The sequence below is a fragment of the Vombatus ursinus genome, unplaced genomic scaffold, assembly GCF_900497805.2.
Source record: "Vombatus ursinus unplaced genomic scaffold, bare-nosed wombat genome assembly UNPS02014825.1, whole genome shotgun sequence".
NCBI classification, from domain to species: Eukaryota; Metazoa; Chordata; class Mammalia; order Diprotodontia; family Vombatidae; genus Vombatus; species Vombatus ursinus.
This window is the reverse complement of record NW_020954603.1, coordinates 7,454,077-7,476,179: the sequence shown is the minus strand read 5'-3', so window position 1 is coordinate 7,476,179 and position 22,103 is coordinate 7,454,077. Positions and strand designations below refer to the sequence as shown.

Below are 22,103 nucleotides of genomic sequence, written 5' to 3'. Positions count from 1 at the left end.
GTTAAATGAGTTGCCCAGTGTCACACAGAACTAAGTGTCAGAGGTGGGATCTAAAGACGGGTCTTCCTGACCCCCAATCCAGCATACTACCTCTCATGCCCTGGTCAGTCCACAGCTAGAGCCTAGTTCTGTGCACCACATTTTAGGAGAAGCAAAGATGAGAGAAAACAGAGGTGGTCATTGTCCTGAGCTCCTTCTTTTCCATATCAAAGCCACAGGATCATACATCTAGAGCTGGAGGGAGCCTTATCCAAACCTATCATATAACAGAGGAGGAAACTGAGGCAGGCAGAGGTTAAGTGACTTTCTCAGAGACACATGGCTAGTAAGGGTCTGAGGGGGAATTTGAACTCAGGTCTTCCTGACTCCAGGCCCAAAACACTATCTACTGCACCACCTCTTGTTGGCAGCCCCAGTTTTCCTCTTTACCACACTCACTGATGAAGATGAAGGCCGACCATTCTGCCTGTAGCCTCGATCCCATCTCTCTGCCAGCTGGTTGCCCCTGGAAACTCTAGCCTTCATTGTCTCTGTCCCCACCCACTGGCTCCTTCTCCATCCCCTACAAACATGTTCACATTTCCCCAGGCTGCAAAAACCTTAGCTTCATCCTCCCTGTCCCTCTAGCTCCAATTCTGCATCCCTGCCCCACACACACTTCAAAGAGAGATTTCTTTAAAAAGCTGTTTCAACCGGGTGCCCCCACTTTCCTTCTCACTCTCTCCTATACACGGAGTACCCCGGCCTCCAACCTCATCATTCCACAGAGACCGCTTTCTCCAAAGGCACCAATGATCTCTGGCCCGACTCTGGCCATGTCCGACTGGCTCTTCTCAGGCCTCACCCTTCTCACAAAGGTTGCAGCCTCTCTGCTGCGTCTGATGCTGTGGACCACCCTCTCTGGGTCCTCCCTTCCAGCCTAGCTGGATCATCACCCGGGTCACAGCCCTTAATGGGGCATGTCCCCCAAAACTTTCAATGACAGAAATTTCCCCTCCCATCCAGCCTACACTGCCCATCTCCCCCACCTCCCTACCCCTTCTTCTTTTGGGGGCCAAACAAAATGAGCCTAATCCCTCCTTCACATGACACGTCTTCTGGAATACAGTGATAAATGTACAGAATCAGAAGCTGGGAGTCAGAACAGAGCTCAGAGGCACCATGGCCAATGCTTGAAAGGTATCCCCTCTGTAAGACACCAGACAAGGTGTCCTCCAGACTCTTAAAGACCCCTGATAGCCCACCACCTCCTAATACAGTCCTTTCAGCTCTGGGATAGCTCTTGATGAGGAGGGAGAAGATGTCCTGGACCCCCAAATGCCCAAAGAAACAGGCTGGAAGATGGGACTGAGTCAGCTCCCCCAGTCAATCCAAAAACTGGACCAAGAGGACATTTATTCCCCAGCTGCCCTGGGTGAGGGGAGGGAGGCCGCTCCCCGCGGCCCCGCACTCCCGGTGACAATGCCGAGAAGTTGTGAGTTTGGTCATAACGTGTAAAAAGCCCCTGAAAAGCCCCATCATTTAGTCCTGGGTGCCATCGCTCAGCAGAGCTAATAAATCTTGCATGAGCAGAGCGGATTCTAATTTTCTAATATGAAAAGGCATTTGGATTGAGAGAGAGAGGGGAAGATAAAAGTGATTGAATCTCCAATAGCCCAGGTTACTGACAAGAAACATCCTGATACGGACCCCCAAGAAGAATTGCTGTGGGCCTAGAGCCCCTCCGCCCTCCTTTTTCTGCATGATCCATCTCTGGCTCTTCTATTGACAGGACGTGGCTTTAAACACAGTTACACAAGTTATCATTTCTGCCTTTTGATCAATCTGAATTTTCAGGACAATTACCCTCTTAATCAATGATTGCTATCAGCAGCCCCGGCAGGGACGGATTCCGCAGCGAGGTAATCATGCCGCCAGGCCCGGACGGCGCGTGCATAGGCAATGAGGCTCTGGGAAGGGGCTCCCCTCCTCACTGCCCCCACATTCTGGGGACCTGCTGCCAGCTGGGCTGGAGAGTGTGAAGGCCACTTCAAGGAGTCCCACGCCCAGCCCCGGGGGAATCTGTCCTGGCCCTGCAAGGAGATGGGGGGAGGACAGGATGGCCGGCTAGCTGGGCCTGGCCTCCAGGTCTGGGCAGCTTTTGAGCCAAGCTGAGCAACCCTTCCAGACCCACCTGATTAGGGAGCAGGCCAATTAAGGCAACAGATTTACTACCAACCAGCCTGATGCATCTCCACATTTCTTCCTGCCATCATTCCAAGCTCCTAATGAGCCTAATAAAGCCCGTTTCCAATTAGGGGCCCAAACTATTAGGGTGAATAAGTGCGGAGGATGGAGAAATATTGGTTTTGCTAACCTCTAAAATGTGCTTGGTTTGGGAAATTCTTTTTCTTAAAGGATCTCAGTTCTGGAGTGCCACCTCAGGCCTTGGCATCTCCACTGACAGTCATGCTCAAGATTTTGCAGCACCCATTGAAAACCTGGATGGCCTGGTCTGGCTGGCAGATCACTATGGGGCCTCCAGAATTCCAGGCATGCCCCATGGAGAAGCAGGTCCGGCCCCCAAAGATACGTGTCCCTACCATGGGGATCTCACCAAGGAACATCCTTTAGACTTGACCTTTAAGAGGCTCTGGGCTTGGCCCTCCCTCATGTCCAGCCATTGACAGACTGTGGGCAGGGGGGCAGATGTTTTAGCACCCTGCTCTCCACTACGTCTGAGCTCCCAATCAAGGTCCTCTTCCCACATAAAAGTCAGCAGCCACTCATTCCCCACAACATCCTGGCTCCCTCCCCAATGAGGCAAACCTTTTCTGGGGTTATGTTCTATCAGATAACGTAGCAGAAAACCCTGATTCTCCCTTGCCCAGAGGGAAGAGGCATTCATTACTTCACATCCTAGCAGCCCCTAGAGAGGGGGAGGGTTATGTATAGCAGCTCAGCTGTGTACACTGAACATATAGATTCCCAACCAGACAGAGACCCTTAAAGCTATGGCGCTAAGCTTCTCTTCCATCCTATCCCCATTTCCAATCCTCTTTGCAAGCCAAGGCTGGGTCAGGGGTCCCTAGCCCCCAGGTTCTGGAAGAAATTCAACCTCTTTTGCAGGCCTAGGAGAGGGCCAGCCTCCTCAGTGAGGGACTATGCCCATGCTCTATGACTCTCTTCCCCTCCAGCCTCCCTCCCCCCTCACCTCCCAAAGGAGCCCCAGGATCCTGCCACGGCGGGTCTGTGGCCGGGGTGGAAACTGTCGGAAAGACAAAGCTGAAGAGGCCAGTCACTGGGAGGCCACTGGCCTAATAGACACAGATTGGGCCTGGAGGGGCCCAGCCCTGGCATTGATTAATCAATGACTGGACGTGCCCCTGAAACACTCAGCAATCACACCAGATGAACACATTTCTCTTGGGGCTTGTGGCTGCCATGACAAACACAGAGAGCCCACCCAGCCTCTGCAAGTGACCTACAGCTGTTCTGCTGACAGACAGGACCAAAAGATGATGTGAGCAGAAGTCCCCTGAGGGCAGGAACCCCAGAATGGCACCCAGAACCTCTGGCCATCAGCAGACACTCAGCAAATGGCTGAACTGAACCGAACTTGACAGGAGACAGGAGCCAGAGCCTCCTCCAGTGCCCGGGTGCCGTGGCCTTCAGGGAGCTGCGGGTGGCGAGAGGTCCCTGAGCTGGGCCCAAAAGAGGCCAGCATCTCAGCCCATGTAACACGGCCAGCTTCTTTACTGTACTCGTGAGGATCCCAGTGGATGCTCCCAGGCTCAGGGATGGGCAAGGCCCTTCGCCTTTGCACAGTGTGACCCTTCCGAGGGGCCCAGTCTCCAGCTCAGCCTAGCCCAGCCCCATGCCTCCCACAGGGCTCTCACAGAGGCCGGCCTTGTCTCTTTTCCTTAGAGCTATAAAAATAAGATAAAATACCAGCCCTCACTATACACAGGAGGAATTCTTTAGACAGATAATGGGCATTTTATATCCTTTTATGACACTCCCCATCGGCAGCTGGCGTAATTACACTACAATGAAGGCATAATATGCACATTGCATAACGAAGTCACACCAGGCCCCCTCCTCCCCCACCTGCACTGAGCTGGTGCCCGCCTGCAGTCATTAGGCAAAGCAAACACCAGCCCCCAGGGGACCTGTGCCAGGCCCCCGGGCTCTGCACACAGCAGACATTCAACGCCTGTTGTGGGAGAGAAACAGAGAGAGGTGCCCCTCGGAAGAGGCTAGGGGCCAAGCACAGAGCTCTGGCCAGCCCTCCACTGAGGGCACCCGGGCACATGCCCCAGGAGGTGTGTCCATGTTATCGCCCTCTGACCCCCTGCCACACCAAGGGGCTCTGGAGGGCTTTGGGCAGAGGCTGGGGGTTACCTGCTGTGGGCATGGGGGAGGAAAAGCCTGGACTGGATGGAGAAGTCTCTTTCTCCAAGTACACATCACACACAGCCAGGGTCTAAGTACCCTGTAAATTTGGACTCATTATAAAGCCTAAGTAAAGGGTGACAAATTCGCAGATTCTTTTTAAGAGAGAATACATTCACTTCTGGAAAAAAATAAAACCATCATTCTCTTATCTTTGCCATGTCACACATCCTCATCTTCACACCTCAGAATATGTCGGCTGCCAGGCTTGCCCAGGTCAGTGCCATCCCATGCTGCCAACCAAACTGATACAGGCACCAAACAGATCGACCAAGCTCTGCCACTGAGTCACTGGTGGTGTGACCCTGCACATCTCCGCTGCCCATTGGGCCTCAGCACCTCCATCTGTAATGTAAACTAGGTGATTCCTATGGTCTCTCGCAGAGAGCAGTGTGAGCACAGAAGCTGGGTCTGAGGCTGGCAGAACCTGGCCAGGCTAGCAGGACAGCCCTGCGTGAGCACGAAGGTCCTGGCCAAAGACAGGCAGCAAAGCTAAGCCACCTGGCAGGGGCAGACATGTGCCTGGCCCATCCGCCCTCTGCCTGGGTGCCTCTCCAGGGACCAGACCTGTCAGACGCAGAAATGTGAGGGAAGAGAAACTCTGGTGCCCCATGCCAGCTAACGAACAAGGATACTGAGAAGTGGCCCTGTCTCCAGCTAATTTTGCAAGATTCCAATTAGAGTCTGAAGGAAGCAAAGGTTAGCCTTTCCAAGGCCCCCACCTCCAGGCTCCCCCAACACTAATGAAGCCTGATGCCAGCTTTCCATGGGCAGCACCTCACACCTCAAGCCAGCATGAAGCCAACATTCCCCTCCCACTCCAGACAGGGCAGGGAGCTCAGGAAGGTCTCCCAGGAAGGCAGGAACAAGCATTTATTAAGCACCTACTATGTGCCAGGCACTGCTCTAAGTACTTTATAAATATCTCATTTAATTCTTACAACAACCCAGGGACAGAGGTGCTCTTATTATTCCTGTTTTAAAATGGAGGAAACTAAGGCACACAGAGGTTAAGTGACTTGCCCAGGGCCACCCAGCTAGGGAATGTCTGAGGTAGGATTTAAACTTAGGTCTTCCTGTGTGGGGCTCCATCCACTGCACCACAAGCAGCCTCCTAGGAACAGCTCCTGGTGGAGAAGACCACCTGGACCTCACTCATCCCATGTGTAGAGCCAGGCCAGGGGGAATGATGCCCCATGGATGGAAGGGGTCTGAGGTCAGGCAGATGCCAAAAAGAGAGTGTTCTGGGCCAGGCCAGACTCCTTAGAAAGGAACTGAGTGCCAGGAAGCTAGCTGGACAAGGAAGCCAAGATGAGATATTAGATTCCTGGGCTCTGGGAGCCACCATCCCTGCTCCCCCCGAAGTCGCTGGACTTGGTCCCTTGCCCTGCAAACCTGAGCCCCTGAAGGAGGGGATTCAGGCCAGAAATGTGTGGGGAAGCAGAACTGGGCCAGGGCCAGCCGCAGAGATACCAGATGGCCATCTCCTGGCTGTGAGGGCCAGACAGGCGGAGAAGACAAGGCCAGGAGTAAGGGCAGACCCATCAGAACTGACTCCATCCTGCCTGGGTAAGTAGAGGCAGGGCAATGCTGCAGGGTAGATGCAATTGGAGAGGCCGCTGGCTGCCAAGGGATGAGGATGACCCAATGAATTAAATTTCTAGGACCTCAGAACTAGATTTCAAAGGCTTCCTGGCCCAGTTTCCTGTCCCTTTCCAGCTAAGCACAGGGGGCACCCAGCCCCATCTGGATGCTGAGCTGCTCTGCAGCAGCATGGGTGGCCTCCTCACACTGGCCTGATGTTCAATTAAATTCCAAATAGCAAATCTGGGGGATCAGGAGGTGGCAGCTGAAGTAAGTGCCAAAGGCAGCTAGGGAGTCTAAGAAGCAGAGGTGGGAAGGAGGGGAGACATACATTTATACAGCACCTACTATGTGCCAGGCATCAGGTAAGCACTTTTACAAATATTATCTTACTTGATCCTAACAACAGCCCTGAGAAGTAAGTGCTCTTATTATCCCCATTTTACAGATAAGAAAACTGAGCCAAACAGAGGTGAAGTCACTTGTCCAGGTCACACAGATAGTAAGTGTCTGAGGCTGCATTTGAACACGGGTCTTTCTGACTCTGGGCTAGATGCTCTGAGCACCATGGTGCCCCGCTAGCAGCTCTCAGGTATACAAAGGCACTTGGGGGGGCGCTCAGCCAGGAGGCAAGAGACGGGGCTTTATGTGTGGAGAGCGACAAAGACAGCTGGAAGATATGGTGAGTGAGAGAGTCACGGGACATGGGTCTGGAGAGACAGAGCCAGATGGTAAAGGGCTTGAGATAACCCAAATGAGGAATTCCTGTTTTGGTCTTCTAGGCTTCTCGGAGAGGGGGGATGTGGTCAAGACCTGCATATTAAGAGGACAGACCTGGCAGCCAAGCAGAGGACGGCCGACCCCCAGCAGCCACCATGAGAGTCCGGGGGTGACGTGATGGGGGTGGGACAGATGAGAGATGTCCCAAAGGTACAAACAACAGGATGTGAGAACCGCCTGAACAACAGGGGAAGAGGGTGAGGAAGCAAAGACCCCACACTGAGGTGACTAGCCAGGGTGGCTGGGAGGGCATCGTCCAGCCTTCTTCCTCATGACACTGGCCTCCGGGCCGGCCTCGGACCTCGATCTCCTGACCAGGCCTTTGCCCAGGCCATCCCCCACGCCAGGAGCACCTTCCCTCCTCATTTCCACCTCCTGGCTCCCCTTTCGCAGTCCTCCCTGGTCTTAGTGCCCTCCCTCAGGGACTCCCCATCTTGTATCCTGTAGAGTTTGCAGGCTCTCTCCCCATCAGACTGGCACAGACTGTGTGTTGCCCTTCTTTGTATCCCAGCACTGGGTACACAGCAGGCACTTAATAAATGCTTGTCAATTCGACTTGACTGCCCTTGAAGTACTTGAAGGCCATGATGGCCCAGCCCGGGTTGTCCAAGGAGAAGCAGAGACTAAAACAAAAAGGCCACTGGCCACTGAATTCATAAGCCACGGGAGGCTGGGGGGGAGTCAGGGCACACCCTGAGATCCAGCATCCTCATCTGTAAACCAGGGATAATGACACATCCCACAGAACTCTGGAGTAAAGCGAGTCCTGCCTGCACAGGTGAGAAGGGGCCTGCCCACCAGCCCAGAGACTGGAAACAGCTGAGGTCTTCAGCCTCCCTTCCTGGCCTCTGGGAGGCCAGGGCAGCAGTTGGGCAGCTGCAGGCCCACAGGGTGAGCCTCCCATGCTGCCGAGACTCCCTTTCTTTTCTTCCTCCTCCCTTTTAAGGCTGCAGAGGTGCTGGGGGTCAGGGAAGGATGGCAATTCACATTCACCAATCATCTTCCAGATGTTCCCCTATCATATTTAAGGTCCTGGCCAGCAGCAGGGGGAGAGGCAATGTTTAAAAAAAAAAAAGCTTGTCCCCCTACCCACTCCCACCCATAGCCCAAGCCAGAAGGAGGCCATCATGCCCAGAGCACAGACTGCCACAGCACCCGGCTTGTGGAGGGTCTGGCCCAGAACTCCTGACCTGGTTTAGGTGGCATTGAAAGGGCCCAAATAACTTCTCTTTCAGGGAAGAGTCAAAGGCTCTGGGGAGCCTGGGAGAGAGCTGACTTCTGGGGCAGAGGGCAGTGTCAGGGAATGGGACTGAATTCATACCATAATAATCAGGCAGCCCATTAGAGCCTACCAGGCTCTCCAATAGAGTGCCACAGGGCTCCACTTTTGGCAAGGTGCTCCCTAGCATCTTGATCAAGGGCCTGGAAGGGCACCAGGCCTGAAGACAGGAAGACCCGAGTTCAAATCCACCCTCAGATACTCAGTAGTCGTGTGTGACCCTGGGCAAGTCACTTAACTCTGCGTCAGTTTCCTCACCTATAAAATGAGCTAGAAGAGGAAACAGCAAAGCACTCCAGTATCTTTGCCAAGAAAACCCCAAATGCGGCCACAAAGGGTCGAACACGACTGAAACAACTAAACAAGCAAGGCATCAGAGCACGTGGGTTTGTACACTTCTATCTGTGTGACCTTGTGTCCCTTCATCTCTCTGGGCCATTTGTAAAATGAAAGGATTGGGTGAGATGACCCCAAGATCCCCTCAGAGCTAAATGGCCATAAACAGGAAGACTTTGGGCTTCGGGGGCAGCTGGTCTTGCAGGGCTGCTCGCAGAGGCACGGCAGGTGGGCGAGGGCAGTGGCAGCACAACTGCCCTGTGCAGGGCTCGGAGGAGGACCGTACACTAGAGTGAATTCAGAGAAGGGAGCTGAGATGTCAGGGCACCTGGGAACTGTGTGGGGCAAGGAGAGCCAAAGCCATAGAAGATGGAAGGGGCAGAAGCTACGGTCGAGTGTTCAAGGGAGGTCATGGCAGAGGGACTTAATTCACTCTGCTCACCCCTGCATGCAGCAGCCCTTCCTAGGTCACCCAATCTCTACTGAAGCCCTCCGGGGACCCCTCACCGGCTCCTACATCTCAATCTGGAAGGGACCAAGGGACCCCAGCCCATCCAGTTCAGGAAACTGAGGTCTGAACAGGTTAAATGACTGGCCCAGGGCCACACACACTAGCAAGTGTCAGAAGTGATACCGGACCTCAGGCCATCCTGACTCCAAGCCAGCCCTCTATGGGCCACTGCTTTTGAGGGGGGCCCAGCCCAGCCCAGCCCCGCCCAGCCCAGCCCAGCCCAGCCCACTTAAGGACAACCTGAGAGATGTTGAAGTCCTTACGCTGAACAATCTGACCTTCTCCCCAACCCCTCTTAATTCTAGTGCCTTCTCCCAACTATTTCCTATTTATCCTGTATATTGCTTGTCCTCATACATTTCTACATGAATTTATTTTCTCCTCCATTAGAAGGTAAACTCCTTACAAGTAGGGATTATTTCAGTTTGGCTGGATCAGGGAGTATGGGAAGGGGAACAGTGTCCAACGAGGCTAGAAAGTAAGGCTGAGGCTGGGGTATGAAGGACTTTGAATGCTTAAGAGAGAAGTTATCTTCCACCTAGAGGTAAGAGGGAGCACCTGGAGTTGATTGAGCAGGGGAGTGACAAGGTTAGGTTGCATAATGTTTGTCTGTTGAGTAATTAAATGAGAAGTGATTCCGAGAAGCCCAGAGCTGCTCAGTGCTGTACAATTTCCCAAAGGCCACCCAGCCCACTCTCTTCCTCCTGTCCAACTCCAGGCTGCCCACCCAACTTGGACAATAGGTATTCTTCCTCTCCCTGGCTGGATCAAACTCCTCTGAGTGACCACAGGCCCCTTCCAGGAGGCTCCCTGCAAGCCCAACGCCATCTCACACTGAGCTGAGTCTCAACAGCTCAATTATCACTTATCGGTGATCTAAAAAACGATGGGTTGGTGTTTGGGCAACCTTGTTCTCTTTTCTGTCTACCCTTCCACCCCCCATTCTGACTCCAAGCTTAGCCCTTTTCCCCCTACATCACCACAGCTGCTCCAAGGTGCTCTGTGACAGCCCACAAACTGGGATTACTCTGAAGAGGGGAAAGGGCAGCAGAGAGAAAGGAATTCCCAAGCTTCCTTGGAGCTTCCTAAGCACAGCAGGGGTGCTAGCTCCTACCCAAGGCCTCTCTCCACCCACCCAGCAATCAGGCCCCACTCCTTCCTTCAATTTGTGCATGTCTGTATATACCTTGCATGGACTTTCTGGCTACAAGCTGTGTCCTCCCAGCAGAATGCTAGCCCACTGAGGGCTGGGAGCGTTGGCTTTCGTCTCTGAATCCACAACACTTAATGTTTGCTGAACTGAATAAAATGTGTACAATCAATATTCCAGGCCGACTGGGTCACTTGCTGCTGGTCCCCAGACTGAGTATTCTATCTTCTGCCTCCACGCCTCTGCATGGGCCATCCCTTGTGTCTGGAATACACACCCTCCTTTCCTTTTCTCTCTTCTTAGAGGTTGTCAAGCAGGCTGCAGAATCACTAGAGGATTCAGGATGTTACTACAGCAATTCTCTTTGGCTTGAGGGTTAGGCCAGATGGCTGCTGAGGTCCCTTTCAACTCTTCGCCTCTTACCATCCCAAGCTTCGTTCAAGGCTCAGCTCCCAAACCACATTGTAGGAGAAGGCTATTCTAATTCCCCTCACTGTTCACGATGCCCTTCCTCAAATGACCATTTGTCTGTTAACATGTCACCTATTACAGAAGGTAAGCTCCCTGAGGAAAGGGTCTATTTCTTGTTTTGATTTTTGTCCTCAGGACTTCAAAAAGAAACAGCACATAGTGGGTGCTTAATAAAGTCATGTTAGATTGGTTTTTGTGACCATGCATCAGCACTACAGCAACAGAAGGGGGCCTCACAGGATTGAGTTATCATGGCAAAAGACTTGATCAGCTAGTGATGGCTTTATCAGCCTCTCCTGACAAAGACAGATCGGTGTCCAGAGAGCATTTACAGGCTGTAAGGATGACCCTGAACCCTTTTCAGCATGATAGAACCTGGCAGGGCTTGCAACATGCTGGTATAGCCTTGGAAAATCCAAGGTCACCTCCATGCTAGGGTAAAAACATTTGTGTGGGGGCAGCTAGGTGGCACAGAGGATAGAGTACTGGACCTGGATTCAGGAGGACCTGAGTTCAAATCCGGCCTCAGACACATAATACTCACTAGCTGTGTGACTCTGGGCAAGTCACTTAACCCCAACTGCCTCACCCAAAAAAAAAAAAAATAAATAAATGAAAAACATTTGAGTGTAGGGATGTGAGGATAAAGTAAGATATAATTCCTGTTCTTAAGGAGTTTATGATCTAGTGGGGGTGAGAGAGGCAGTAAAGAAATGTGTACACAAATAATTCTAATATAAATTAGTATGTAGCCCCCTTCCCACCTGACTCTCACTTGAATTGATAGGTTGGTTCCCTAAAGGACAGCTAGATTTCTTCTCCCCTCAGAGTTCTAGGGGTCCTCTAAGGGGGTGAAATATCTACTTCTGTTGATCCTGAGCCCCCACTGGTATATTCCCCATCAATTATCAGTCAGAATTAATGAGCTTTTAGAAAAGATATTTACTAAGCAGATATAGCAAAGACATTTGATACAGAAACAATCCCCAAACTATGGGCCCACTCACTGCACACACAAGATCCATCGGGGAAACTGAACTCTAGAGAATATATGTGCTCAAAGTGAAAACTCATAGATTCTGGTTACTGGAAATCATTTTCTCCTGCCATAGAGGCCTCATGGAGCTCCCTTCAGCTGGAGCTCTTCCCTGGGCTCTGAGGGTTAATGAACTTGTGGAACCCTGAAGCTGCCTTTCCTTGATGTGTCTAGATTGTTCTCCGTGTGTCTCTCAGGTTCATATGCTTCTGGCTCCAGCAGCTACTACTCATTTCAGATCTGATGACCTTTCAAAGTTCACAAGGTCATCAGCTGGTTAATGGAGGGGAGAGAGAAACTTGATTCTCTCTCACCAAGGGTAATTTCTTCTTAGGAGTTCTTTACCACTGGATTCAACCATTACCACTCAATTCATGATTCCAAAATGGCTTACTGTGTTGTGCATAAGCCCAGAAGTAAGTCTGATTTTTTTTTAGTCAGTCACAAATTATTTCTTCTTGGTATATCTTTATCCAATGTTTCAGAGCACGTCATTCCTCCTAAAATAATTTAGGACTACAGCACCTAGTTTGCACTTTTGAATGACTGATTCTGAGCCTTCTATGTTTACACTAATTGGGGTAGGGGTAGTACAGAGATATTGCTCAGGGTGGATAAAATGATAACTACTATGGAGGGAAGGCAGAACCACTCAACTCTCATACTGCTTTTGTTTTCTCTGTTCTACCCCTCCAATTTTGGAACCATGAAGCCAGATCAAATCAACTCTGCCATTGTTCATGGATAGGTGTGTCACACTATTCTCCCACGGTCCCACTCACCATCCCACTTCCCTATGTGTATTGTCTCTCCCATTAAAATATATGCTCCTTGAGGGTAGAGGATGCCTATGCTTTTGTTTTTGTAAACCTAGTGCTTAGAGAGTGATTGGCACATAGGAAGCATTTACATTTTTTTCAGTCATTCATTTTTTGGACTGGGGAAAAAAAAAACAGAACAAAATGGCTACATACATAACCTAATGAGCTGGAAGTGTTTCCCAGACATAAAGAAGCCTATTTTGACAATGTGCAGGGTGAACTACAGATTCTAATACAAGGAGGTAAATTTGGTACCATACCTCTTCCTAAGCCCTGGTGAGAAAGAGTGGCAGAGAAGTACAGTCTATTAAGAAGATACAACAATATAAAGAAATCCTGGAAGCAGAGGCGGGAAGGAATGGTAGGAGAACTTTGGGTGACAAGCAATCTCATTAGTGGGATCTACAATAGACTGCCTAGGCAGAAAAGGAGGCAGATGAGAAGTTCAGGAAACAGATCACAAGCCTGGCTCGACACAGTAGCAGGGTGTGTGTGGGAGGAGGAAGGGGGGGGGAAGGAGGGGAAGGGAGGGGAGAAGAGAAGAGAGGAGAGGAGAGGGGATTCAAGTATCCAAACATCTTAATTCCAACCCCTCTTAATTCTAGTACCTTCCCTCTTTTAATTATTTTCCACTTATCCTTTATAAACTTGTCTATATTTGTTTGCTTATTGTCTCCCCCATTAGATTGTGAGCTCCTTGAGGGCAGGGACAATATTTTGCCTCTTTCTGCACCATCAGCAATTAGCATAGTGCTTGGCATATAGTAGGTGCTTAATAAGTGTTACATCTATTAGAGCTCTCTGCCCAAAGCAGTCTAGCTAACAATTACTTAATTAATGTTGATGTCACCTTTTGTTAATGTTGCCTTGTTGATTTCACCCTTTAAAAAGCCTTAATGTTGATTTCACCCTTTAAAAAGCAGAGGAATCCATCAATCAATCACCAAACATTTATTAAGAACTATGTGCTAAGCATATGGGAAATTCTGTTCTGGACACTTGAGCCTCTTGAGGGCAGGGACTGTATTTTTGCCTTTTTTTGTACCCCAGCACTTAGCACAATATAAACACTCAATAGATGCTTACTGTCTGAGCCCCCACCCCACCCCAAATACTCGGGATCTGAACCTCACACACAAGGAGGAAGGGTTTCCGAGGTGGAAATGAGGGGAGTCGTTGGGTGAAGGATCCCTTCCAAGTTAGAACTGGTGATAAAGGACAGGATGCTGGGGATAATGTGACATGGATGCTAGGTTTGGGGAGAGGAAACGTCAAAGGATTCTGAGGAAAAGTAAGCAGGAAGTCTTAGAAAGTCAGTCCAGGCTGAACAGAACACCCTGAGGACAAAATTCTGAAGACATAAAGAGGAGTCATTATGACAAGAAGGGAAAAGTGGGAGGCAAGACAGAGACTGAAGCCCAGGGCATTTGTCCCATCCAGGAAATGGGAGCAGAAGGGAACAGAATGAGGATGACTGCAAGGCATGGTTTTGTCAGGCTGTCAGGGGGCTGAGGCTCTGACTGAGCCAAGGCTGGTGGGGGCCTTATCGAAGGACCACAAAGAAGAGCTCATTTTTTGGTGGTATTGGGCAAACAAAAAAGGCCAACAGAAGCACTGGTCCCCAGCTTAGCCTGGTCCCTTCCTTTACTGCTGGAGGGTTATCATTGTGCTTATAAATCAGAGGACAAACATTCACAGGATCCTGGACTTTGCCCTGAAAAGGGGACTCAGAGACCATGGAGGCCAAACTTAAAGGAACAAGAGCCCCTCCTACAGCATCCCCAGTGAGAGGACTTCCAGCCTCTGGCTGGAGACCTCCAATGACAGGGAGCTCACTACCTCCCCAGGCACCCATCCCACTCTGGGACAGTTCCTGGTGCTGGCAATTTCTTCCTACACCAAGCCCCAGTGTGAATGAAGATCCAGAAAAGGAGACTGAGAAGAACTGGTCAGAGAGGGAGGAGGAGAACCCAGAGGCATGCTGCCATCCCAAAAACTCAGAGAGAAGAAGGTGACGGACAGTCTCCACAGCTACAGAGAGGGTCAGAAGGAAGAGGACTGAGAAAAGGCCGTCGGACCTGCGAATGAAGAGATCCTTTGTAACTCCGAAGAGAGTGGTTTTGGTTGAATGATGAGGCCAGAAGCCAGATGGCAGAAGGGGCAGCAAAGAAAGTGGAGATGTTTCTCCCCCATACCGAGAGTTCTCTTTTCCAGTCTAAACATGCCCACCCTCCTTGGCCAACCCTCACCCAGCAGGATTCTGAAGCCCTCCTAAGATATGCTCCAGCTTTTCAGGCCAGACGCGGCCTGGGCAAAGGCAGAGGAGGCTGGGGCACCCCTCCTCCTCTGGCTCCGGCCTTGTCAACAGAGTCCAAGATTGCATCAGCTTCCTTGGACACCACAGGATGCTGCCAACTAAGGGCAAACCTAGGCCCCATGCAATTCCCCAGATCTTTTTGACTTGACTCCTATGTGGCCCTCACAGGATCCAGAATGCTGAACTTGGAGTCAGGAGAAGCTGGATTCAAATTTTGTCTCAGACAGTTAACAAACTATATGACCCTGGGCAAGCCATAACCTCTCTGAGTCTTGGCATCTTCATCTGTAAATGAGTTCAATAACAACACTCACCTCACAGTCTTGATTAATGCATATAAAGTGCTTTGCAAACCTTACAATGCTATATAAATGTCAGCTATAGTTATTATTGCCACTTGTAGGGTTGATCTTTTGGACCCAAGTGTAAGACTTTACATTTGTTTCTACTGAATTCCATCTTATTAGATTTGGTCAAACCTTCTAGGCTGCTATGGCTGACTCAGTGTACCAGGAGGCCTCTTCCTGACCTGAGAGGCTGGGATCTCTGCCCACCCCCCAATCTGGACACAAGGAGCAGTTGTTAATACAACCAGACTCTGGGTCAGTGGCAGGGTTGGGATTCTGAATGGCACTCACCACCCCAAACGGGGGTGTCTGAAGGATATCTGAGAAGGCCACTGGGAAACTGGCCAAATACCAGGTCAACCGTCAGGTTACCTCCTGGGCTCAGACTCTCACATTCACCGGTAATTCTGCTCCCTGAAGTCTGTTTTACTTGATAAATGTCCCTTTAAGTAAGAGCAAATCCCTTCAGGACAATCCAGCCTGCGTGTCCAGGGGCCCTCACTCCAGGTAAGCAAGGCCCAGGGAGGATGCCAGTCAGGGCTGGTCAGAGAAGATGGCATAAACAGTGGGAAAGGACATGAGGTTGATTTTTCCTGGTCCTTGAGGGGCTGACGGCCTATGCCTCCCCAACAGAGGAGCTACTGTGGGGCCCTGGGTCAGTCTTCCACAGAGGATTTACGGGGGGTCAGAAGGGGTGGGCCAGGGCTAGGTGGGTACAACCACAATGAAATGGCGCAATGACAAGTCTTTACCACTGCAGGGAACAGGCCAGTGTACCTTGCATCTCCTAAGACCTGCACACGCATCAGGGACCCCTGGAAATCTCCTGCCTTCAGGTTCACAGAGGCTAAGAGTTGGAAGGACCTTCCGAGACATGGAATCCAACCCAGAGCCAAGAGTTGCCTCTCTGACAGCCCCAACGAGCTGTCATCCCAGGTCTGTTCCAAGGCCTCCGGTGTGGGCTGCTCCTTCTACTCTGGGAAAGCTCGGATCATAGGGCATTTTCCGCTGACCCAGCCCCACTCGGCATCTCTGCAGCTTCTCCTGTGCTCCTGGTTCTGTGCTCTGGGGCCAAGAAGCACCAGGCTCATGTCTCTTCCCTGTCATAGCCTCACTAATCACTACATTGTCTCTTCTCCAGCCCAAATGGCCCAGGGCATGATTGTTAGGCCCTTTCCCAGTCTGATGCTCTCTGGCTCATCAATTCCCTTTGAAAATGGTGGCTCCCAACAGGTCACCTTCATTCTAAACTGTATCATGACCCCAGTAAAAAACCTTTAGCGGCTCCCTATTGTCTCTAGGATAAAATACAATTGCTCAGTTGGGCATTTAAAATCCTTCATGATCTGGTCGACCTCCAGACTTATTTCATGCGACTTCTCCTTCAGGCACTCAATGTTTCAGCCAAACTTCACATTCCCCAAACTAGGCTTCCCATCTCCCACCTCCGTGCCCTTGCACAGACTGCTCTCTGTACCCTGAATGCCCTCCCTCCTAGACTCCTTCCCTTTCCACCAGTCTCAGCTCGGATGACCTGGCGTCGCCTCAGAGGACTCTCCCGTGGTGGCTGTCAGGCTGTGCAGTGGGCACTCTGATGGCACAGACAAGGCAAGGTGGGCATTGCCTTCAGTACTCACCCTTCTGCCCCTCCTATCAGGGCATAGCCCCTTCCTTCCTCTTGCCTCCTGCTGCCGCCTGTGATCCAGGGGCTCCTCTTCTGGCCCTGACAGTAAGGTATTTCTGTCCCACAGATTATAACTCACTCTGGGCTATTATTCAACTCCCCAGCCCTGGCCCTGCTGCATTCAGTCCAAACATAATATCCTTCATGCATATATTATCTGTCTCCCTATTATCTGGAATCATTTCGGAATTAAATTTCAGCCCTGCAATATTGGCTCCAAGAGCGGCTCGCTTTATGGGCTAGTCAAAGGTTAGAATACCAATCAAAATAACACTGCCGATGCAGCGAGACATTTTAATATTCCAAAACCCGGTAATTGTAAAAGGACATAATATTTTTTCCCTGATTACCCCAAAGGCAACACATGTTAACAAGGCGAGGGAAGGAGTGAAAGAGATTGCAGAGTTCAGACAGCTGTTCGACGACGACATATTTAAAGGAGAAGAACGAGAAGGCTCCTGGCCAGGACAGGCCAGCAGGGCCCAGCTCTGCTCAGATGAGACAAAGCCTCCAGACCCTGCCCGGGCAGCCAGCACCTCAGGAGAGCTGGGCCTCAATTCTACACCCATCCCAGGTTAGCTGCTAATGGGGCCCAGAGGCCTCTACCCTGGGAAGGGGAGCACCAGGGCTAAGGCCTGGCCCACAGCAGCTGTTCCACAAAGGGGAATGGAAGGACTTGTCTGCCCCTCACTCCTGGGACACCTCATCTTAGTTGGTCATCAGCACCGGGGGTGGGCAATCCCAAGCAGGCACTAAGGGCCCAAAGGTCTCTGGGGCCAAGGAGAGGGAGATAAAGACCTAACAACTTTGTGACAGGGCTCTGGGTTTGGGTTTGGAATCAGAAGGCCTGGGTTCAAATTACACCTAAGCCATAGTAGCACCTGTGTGTCCGTGGGCACAGGTCTCTAATTTGTCCTGTGTAAATGGAGGCAGCTGGGCTAGGTGCCCACTGGGGTCCCTAGTGTTCTAAGACCTAGAAACTCAGCTTCTCTTTCTCTGCGGGCCCCCTCTTCTCAAGTTCAAAACCCCTGGGCTCATGGCAACTCCCAGAAAAAGTCTTCTGACCTGGGCGGGGGGCCCACCCAGGCCAGGTAAAGAGCCTCCTGGGTCACAATCCTCTAGGGCTTGGGGCCTTCTCTGTGACATGCAATTTGTTACAAAATCAGGTTTCAGTGCTAAGAGCATCAGCTGCCCCCATTTTTGGGCCACCAGGTGGCACAATGGGCAGAGCACCAGCCTCGGTCTCAGGAAGGCCCGAGTTTGAATCCTGCCGCAGACACTTTGCTGGGCTGGAGGACTTAAGGGACGTCAGTTCCCTCCCTGCTCTCAGCCTCAGCTTCTTCATCTGTAAAACTAGCACAATAGTAGCACCTAGGGCAGCTGTGAGGATCTACCCAGATACAATCTGTTGGAGGGCTGGGCAAACCTCAGAGGAGAAATGTGTGAGCTGTCTGTCTCTTGTTCTTAACATTGGGGAAGCAAGGACAGTGCCTTGAGCAGGATCTGAACCCAAGACTCCTTACTGCCCAGCCCAGGGTTCCTTCCCCCAGAACCACGGGCAGGGTAGGCCTTGGGGTGCCAGACGCAGCACCCGATCTTCTCCAGGAAAGCCTCCTGCCACATTGGCCCCAGGTGGGGTCGGGCCACCTGGGCAGATAGTGACCCAACTGGCCCTGGAGGGCCCAGCAGGCAGAGCCTGCATCATGCCACAGTGACAGTTCACTTGGGATTCATGATCACTCAGTGACATTACAAATGTCAGCAGGCATGGCTGGCTCCAGCATGGGGTGGGGAATGAAGGATCAGGCAGAGACAACTGCATCCCTCATGACGTCAGAGCTCAGAGGCTGCCAGGGGCCTCCGGGGGCCCTGCGCTCTCTGAAGTCTGTCTACCCTTTGCTAAGTGCCCAGACACCCTCCCCTCCTCTCTCTTCCCAGGGCTCCTCCTGGGAAACCTGGGCCAGCATTCCACCTCAGACCTAGGCCCGACCCAGCTCTGCCCCCCAGTCTGCGGCTCCCAACGAGTGAACTCCCACAGTCCCACTCCCTGCTGCCTTCTTAGGTACCTGCCTAGACTCACACGGACAATCCATCCTTCCTACTCCTGGCACCCATGTTGAGCTGCCCATGGCACCTCCCATAGCAGAGGAGGCAGAAATGCGATGAGGAAGAGCCTCTAGTTTGGGGGGGCAGGAGGGGAGTCCTGCCCCTGGGATCACTGGGGTCCTCCAGGAAGTTTAGAGGACAGACTCATGGCAAGTGATTCCCCTGAGCCTCTGCAGCCAGGACTGAAGGCAGGAGATGAGGCTGCCACTGTGACCACTGCCTTTGCCCCACCCAAGCATCCTGTCTTCCTACCAGGTGCCCACTGGCACTTACTGCCCTGATGTCCATCCACCTGAAAGTGGAATGAACTTTACAGGGCCATCATTCACGGTTGGTTCACACGACTGAGCGCCTGCTGGGCCTCCGGGGCCGCCCATCTGTCGAGGCCCCAGATTGACTCTGACAGCCCAGGATGCCTAGGCCCTCCCTCACGGAAGCAGCCGGCCAGGGGTCCCACTCGCCTCCCCCATCTCAGAGAGCATCTTGGAGCAAACTCCAGGCGCCTCCAAGCCCCGACAAACGCACACGAGCCTCCTTCCCAAAACCAAGTGTCAGCATCCTAAACACCCCAGAGTCAAGCCACAAGCCTGACTCATGAAGCTCTGAATGGCTTCCTAGTGCCCTGACATCAGAAACTCCTCCTGGGCCACCCCTGGCTTCCCTACCAGGCTCACTGGCCACATTTTCCCATCGCTGTTCCCCACACATGGCTCTGTCTCCCGTCTCCATGCCTACCCTGGCCATCCCCACCTCCCTCACCTCAGCCTCCTGGGATCCCTGGCTCCCTTCAGGGCTCAGCTTGGGTGCCACCTTTCCCGGAGGCGTGTCCTCATCTCCCTCATTTCCCTGTATTTGATGGTGTGCGTACCTCTATCGCCAAGCCCAGGGTCCAGCTTGGACTGCAAGGACCAGACCTTTCAATGGGCACAGCAAGTGCTCAAAGAGTGTGTGTGTGTGTGTCCGTGTGCGTGCGTGTGCATATGTATTTGTGTGTGTGTACACACGTACACCTCATACCCTCCACCCCCACCCTGCCTTGGCCAGGCTAGAATGTGGACCTGCTCTACAGCCCCCAGGACCCAGAGCTGCCCTGCCCACCCACCACGTCTGCACTGACCCCTCTTATTCCCTCCCCAGTCCTACTGCCACTCAGGCCTCAGCCAGCACAGACTTGGCACGTGTCTAAGGCATCATCCCATTACTGTATCAGGAAGCAACTGGGCTCCCATCTCCTCCCCGACTGACCAGACCATGTTCGAGCGTCTCTCACAGGCCCTGCGGCCTCATTCCCACCCCCCACTCCCCGAGCCCTGGACCTGCCTCTGGGACGTTGGGCTCTGACAGGCAGCTTTTTATCTCATCTTGGCCAGAACCCAGGCTCCAGGCCACTCCCCACCATCTCTAAGCCCTTCCCCAGATCGCCTTTGTGTGTCCTCTTTCCCCAATCTAAGCTCCCAAAGGGCAGGGAAAGGAGAAGGGGAGGGCTAGATTTGTATCCCCAGTCCTTAGCACTATCCATCTGCCTGTCTGTCCGTCCTTCCATCCATCCATCCATCCATCCATCCATCCATCCATCCATCCATCCATCTATCTATTGGGAGAACACCGGGCCTGGAGTTAGGAAGACCTGGATCCAAATCCTGTCTCCAACACTCCCTAGCTGTATAAGCTACGGCAAGTCACTTAGTCTCTGCCTGCCTCAGGTTCCTCACCTATTAAATGGGGATGATAACAACCCCTCGCTCCTAAGGTTGTTGTGAGACTCAAACAAGATAATATTTGTACACGCTTGGCAAACCTTAATGCCTTTTAGATACACGAGCATTATTATCCATCTAGCCTTCGATCTGGAGTCAAAGGGCCTGGGTTCAAATTCCAGCTCAGTTACTTGCCCCTGTGTAACTTTGGGCAAGTCATGATGAGCCTCAGTTTCCTTCTCTGTAAACAAGGGGGTTAACCTCGAGATAACCCCATGAGCTCTGTCTGCATGCCTTAGGCTCTCTCACCTGGGCCCTCCTGCCCTCTCCAGAGCCTGTCTTTCTGTCCATGCCAGGAGTCTGGCTCTGAGCAGCATGACCCAAGATGTCTTCAGCCCACATGGGCTGAGACCTCACGGAGAGCAGGGCCAAGCACACAGAGATGCCACCTAGAGAGGCCAGAAGCTAAAAGACTGTACGTACTCTGGTCGCCGGCTGAGGGACAGCCATGCCAGCCTTCCTGCCTGAGACGACCAGGCCATCTTGCTGGCGGAATGCTACCAAGGCCTGTGGCCTGAGGCCTGCTGGTAACAAGGTGGGGAGCTCCTCCCTGTCCTTACCTCTTCTACAATGGGTACCCTGACAAGTCAAGCCCAACACGAACAGACACTCTTGGGCAAGGGTAGAGGGCAATAGTGGTAGTATACACAGTAAGGGGGTGAGGGGGGCAGAATCCAAGAGAATGGCTCCCTGCCAGAGGCTACCAGCTCAGAACCCCCCAGCAACCTCACAGAAACCTTTCCACATGCTCAACCCATGGCAAGGGTGGTCCTGAAACCCATCTGAGAGGAAGTGCAGCTCTTAAGCCCCAGTGCCCAGAGGTCTGGGGTGCAAGTTCCTGTGGAGCCCCCTCCTCCCCCCAAACAGAGCCTGGCCCATCCAGCCTAGGTCCCTGGGGGACCCACAGAGGCCGTGCCTGCCAGTTCAGCTCCACTCTACTCCCCACACCCAAAAATAACTCAGGTGACCGACCAGAGTTGGGGGAGGAGGAAGAGGAGACAGAGAGAGGAAGACAAGGAAAAAAAGCCAGGGAAGGGGAAGGGGGAAGGGAACAGAGGCCACGCCCACCACCAGGCCAAGGCGCCCAGGCACGCACAAGCAAACAGGTACCTTTTTCAGGTTAATCCACTGCTTGAAGTAATCAGCCACTGGCAACCCCAGGTACTGGCACTGCCCAGGCAGCCTGCAAGAGAGCAGAGAGAAGAGGTTAAGAGAGGCCTTCTTCCAAGGCAAGGCAGAAGTAAGGAAGCTGGACACCAGAGACTGACTCTGGGAACCCATCTTGGAGGAGGCCTGGCTCCTGCGTGAGGAGGGGGGTGTGGTGGGCTCAAGGAGGAAGAGATCGTATGGTTCCAAGGAAGGGCTTGAGATGAATCCCCCTGGGAAAGTCAAGCCAGTCAGTGGACTTGGGTCCGGTTGGGGGAAAGACAGGAGCCAATGCCTCAGAAGGGAGGGGAGATGGCTGCATTGCCTTCTACCCTTTCCTTGGG

At 52.3% G+C, this 22,103-nt stretch overlaps 1 protein-coding gene across 2 annotated transcripts in view; it reads right to left on the bottom strand.

Annotated features, from left to right (window-relative positions):
* The window catches only part of ERI3 (ERI1 exoribonuclease family member 3), a 194,888-nt gene that overhangs the window by 72,611 nt on the left and 100,174 nt on the right, over positions 1-22,103 (bottom strand). For both annotated transcript variants that reach the window (XM_027837918.1, XM_027837917.1), the window contains one exon: positions 21,724-21,796. In XM_027837918.1, the coding sequence (XP_027693719.1) occupies positions 21,724-21,796 (73 nt within the window). The remainder of the gene's footprint in view (positions 1-21,723; positions 21,797-22,103) is intronic.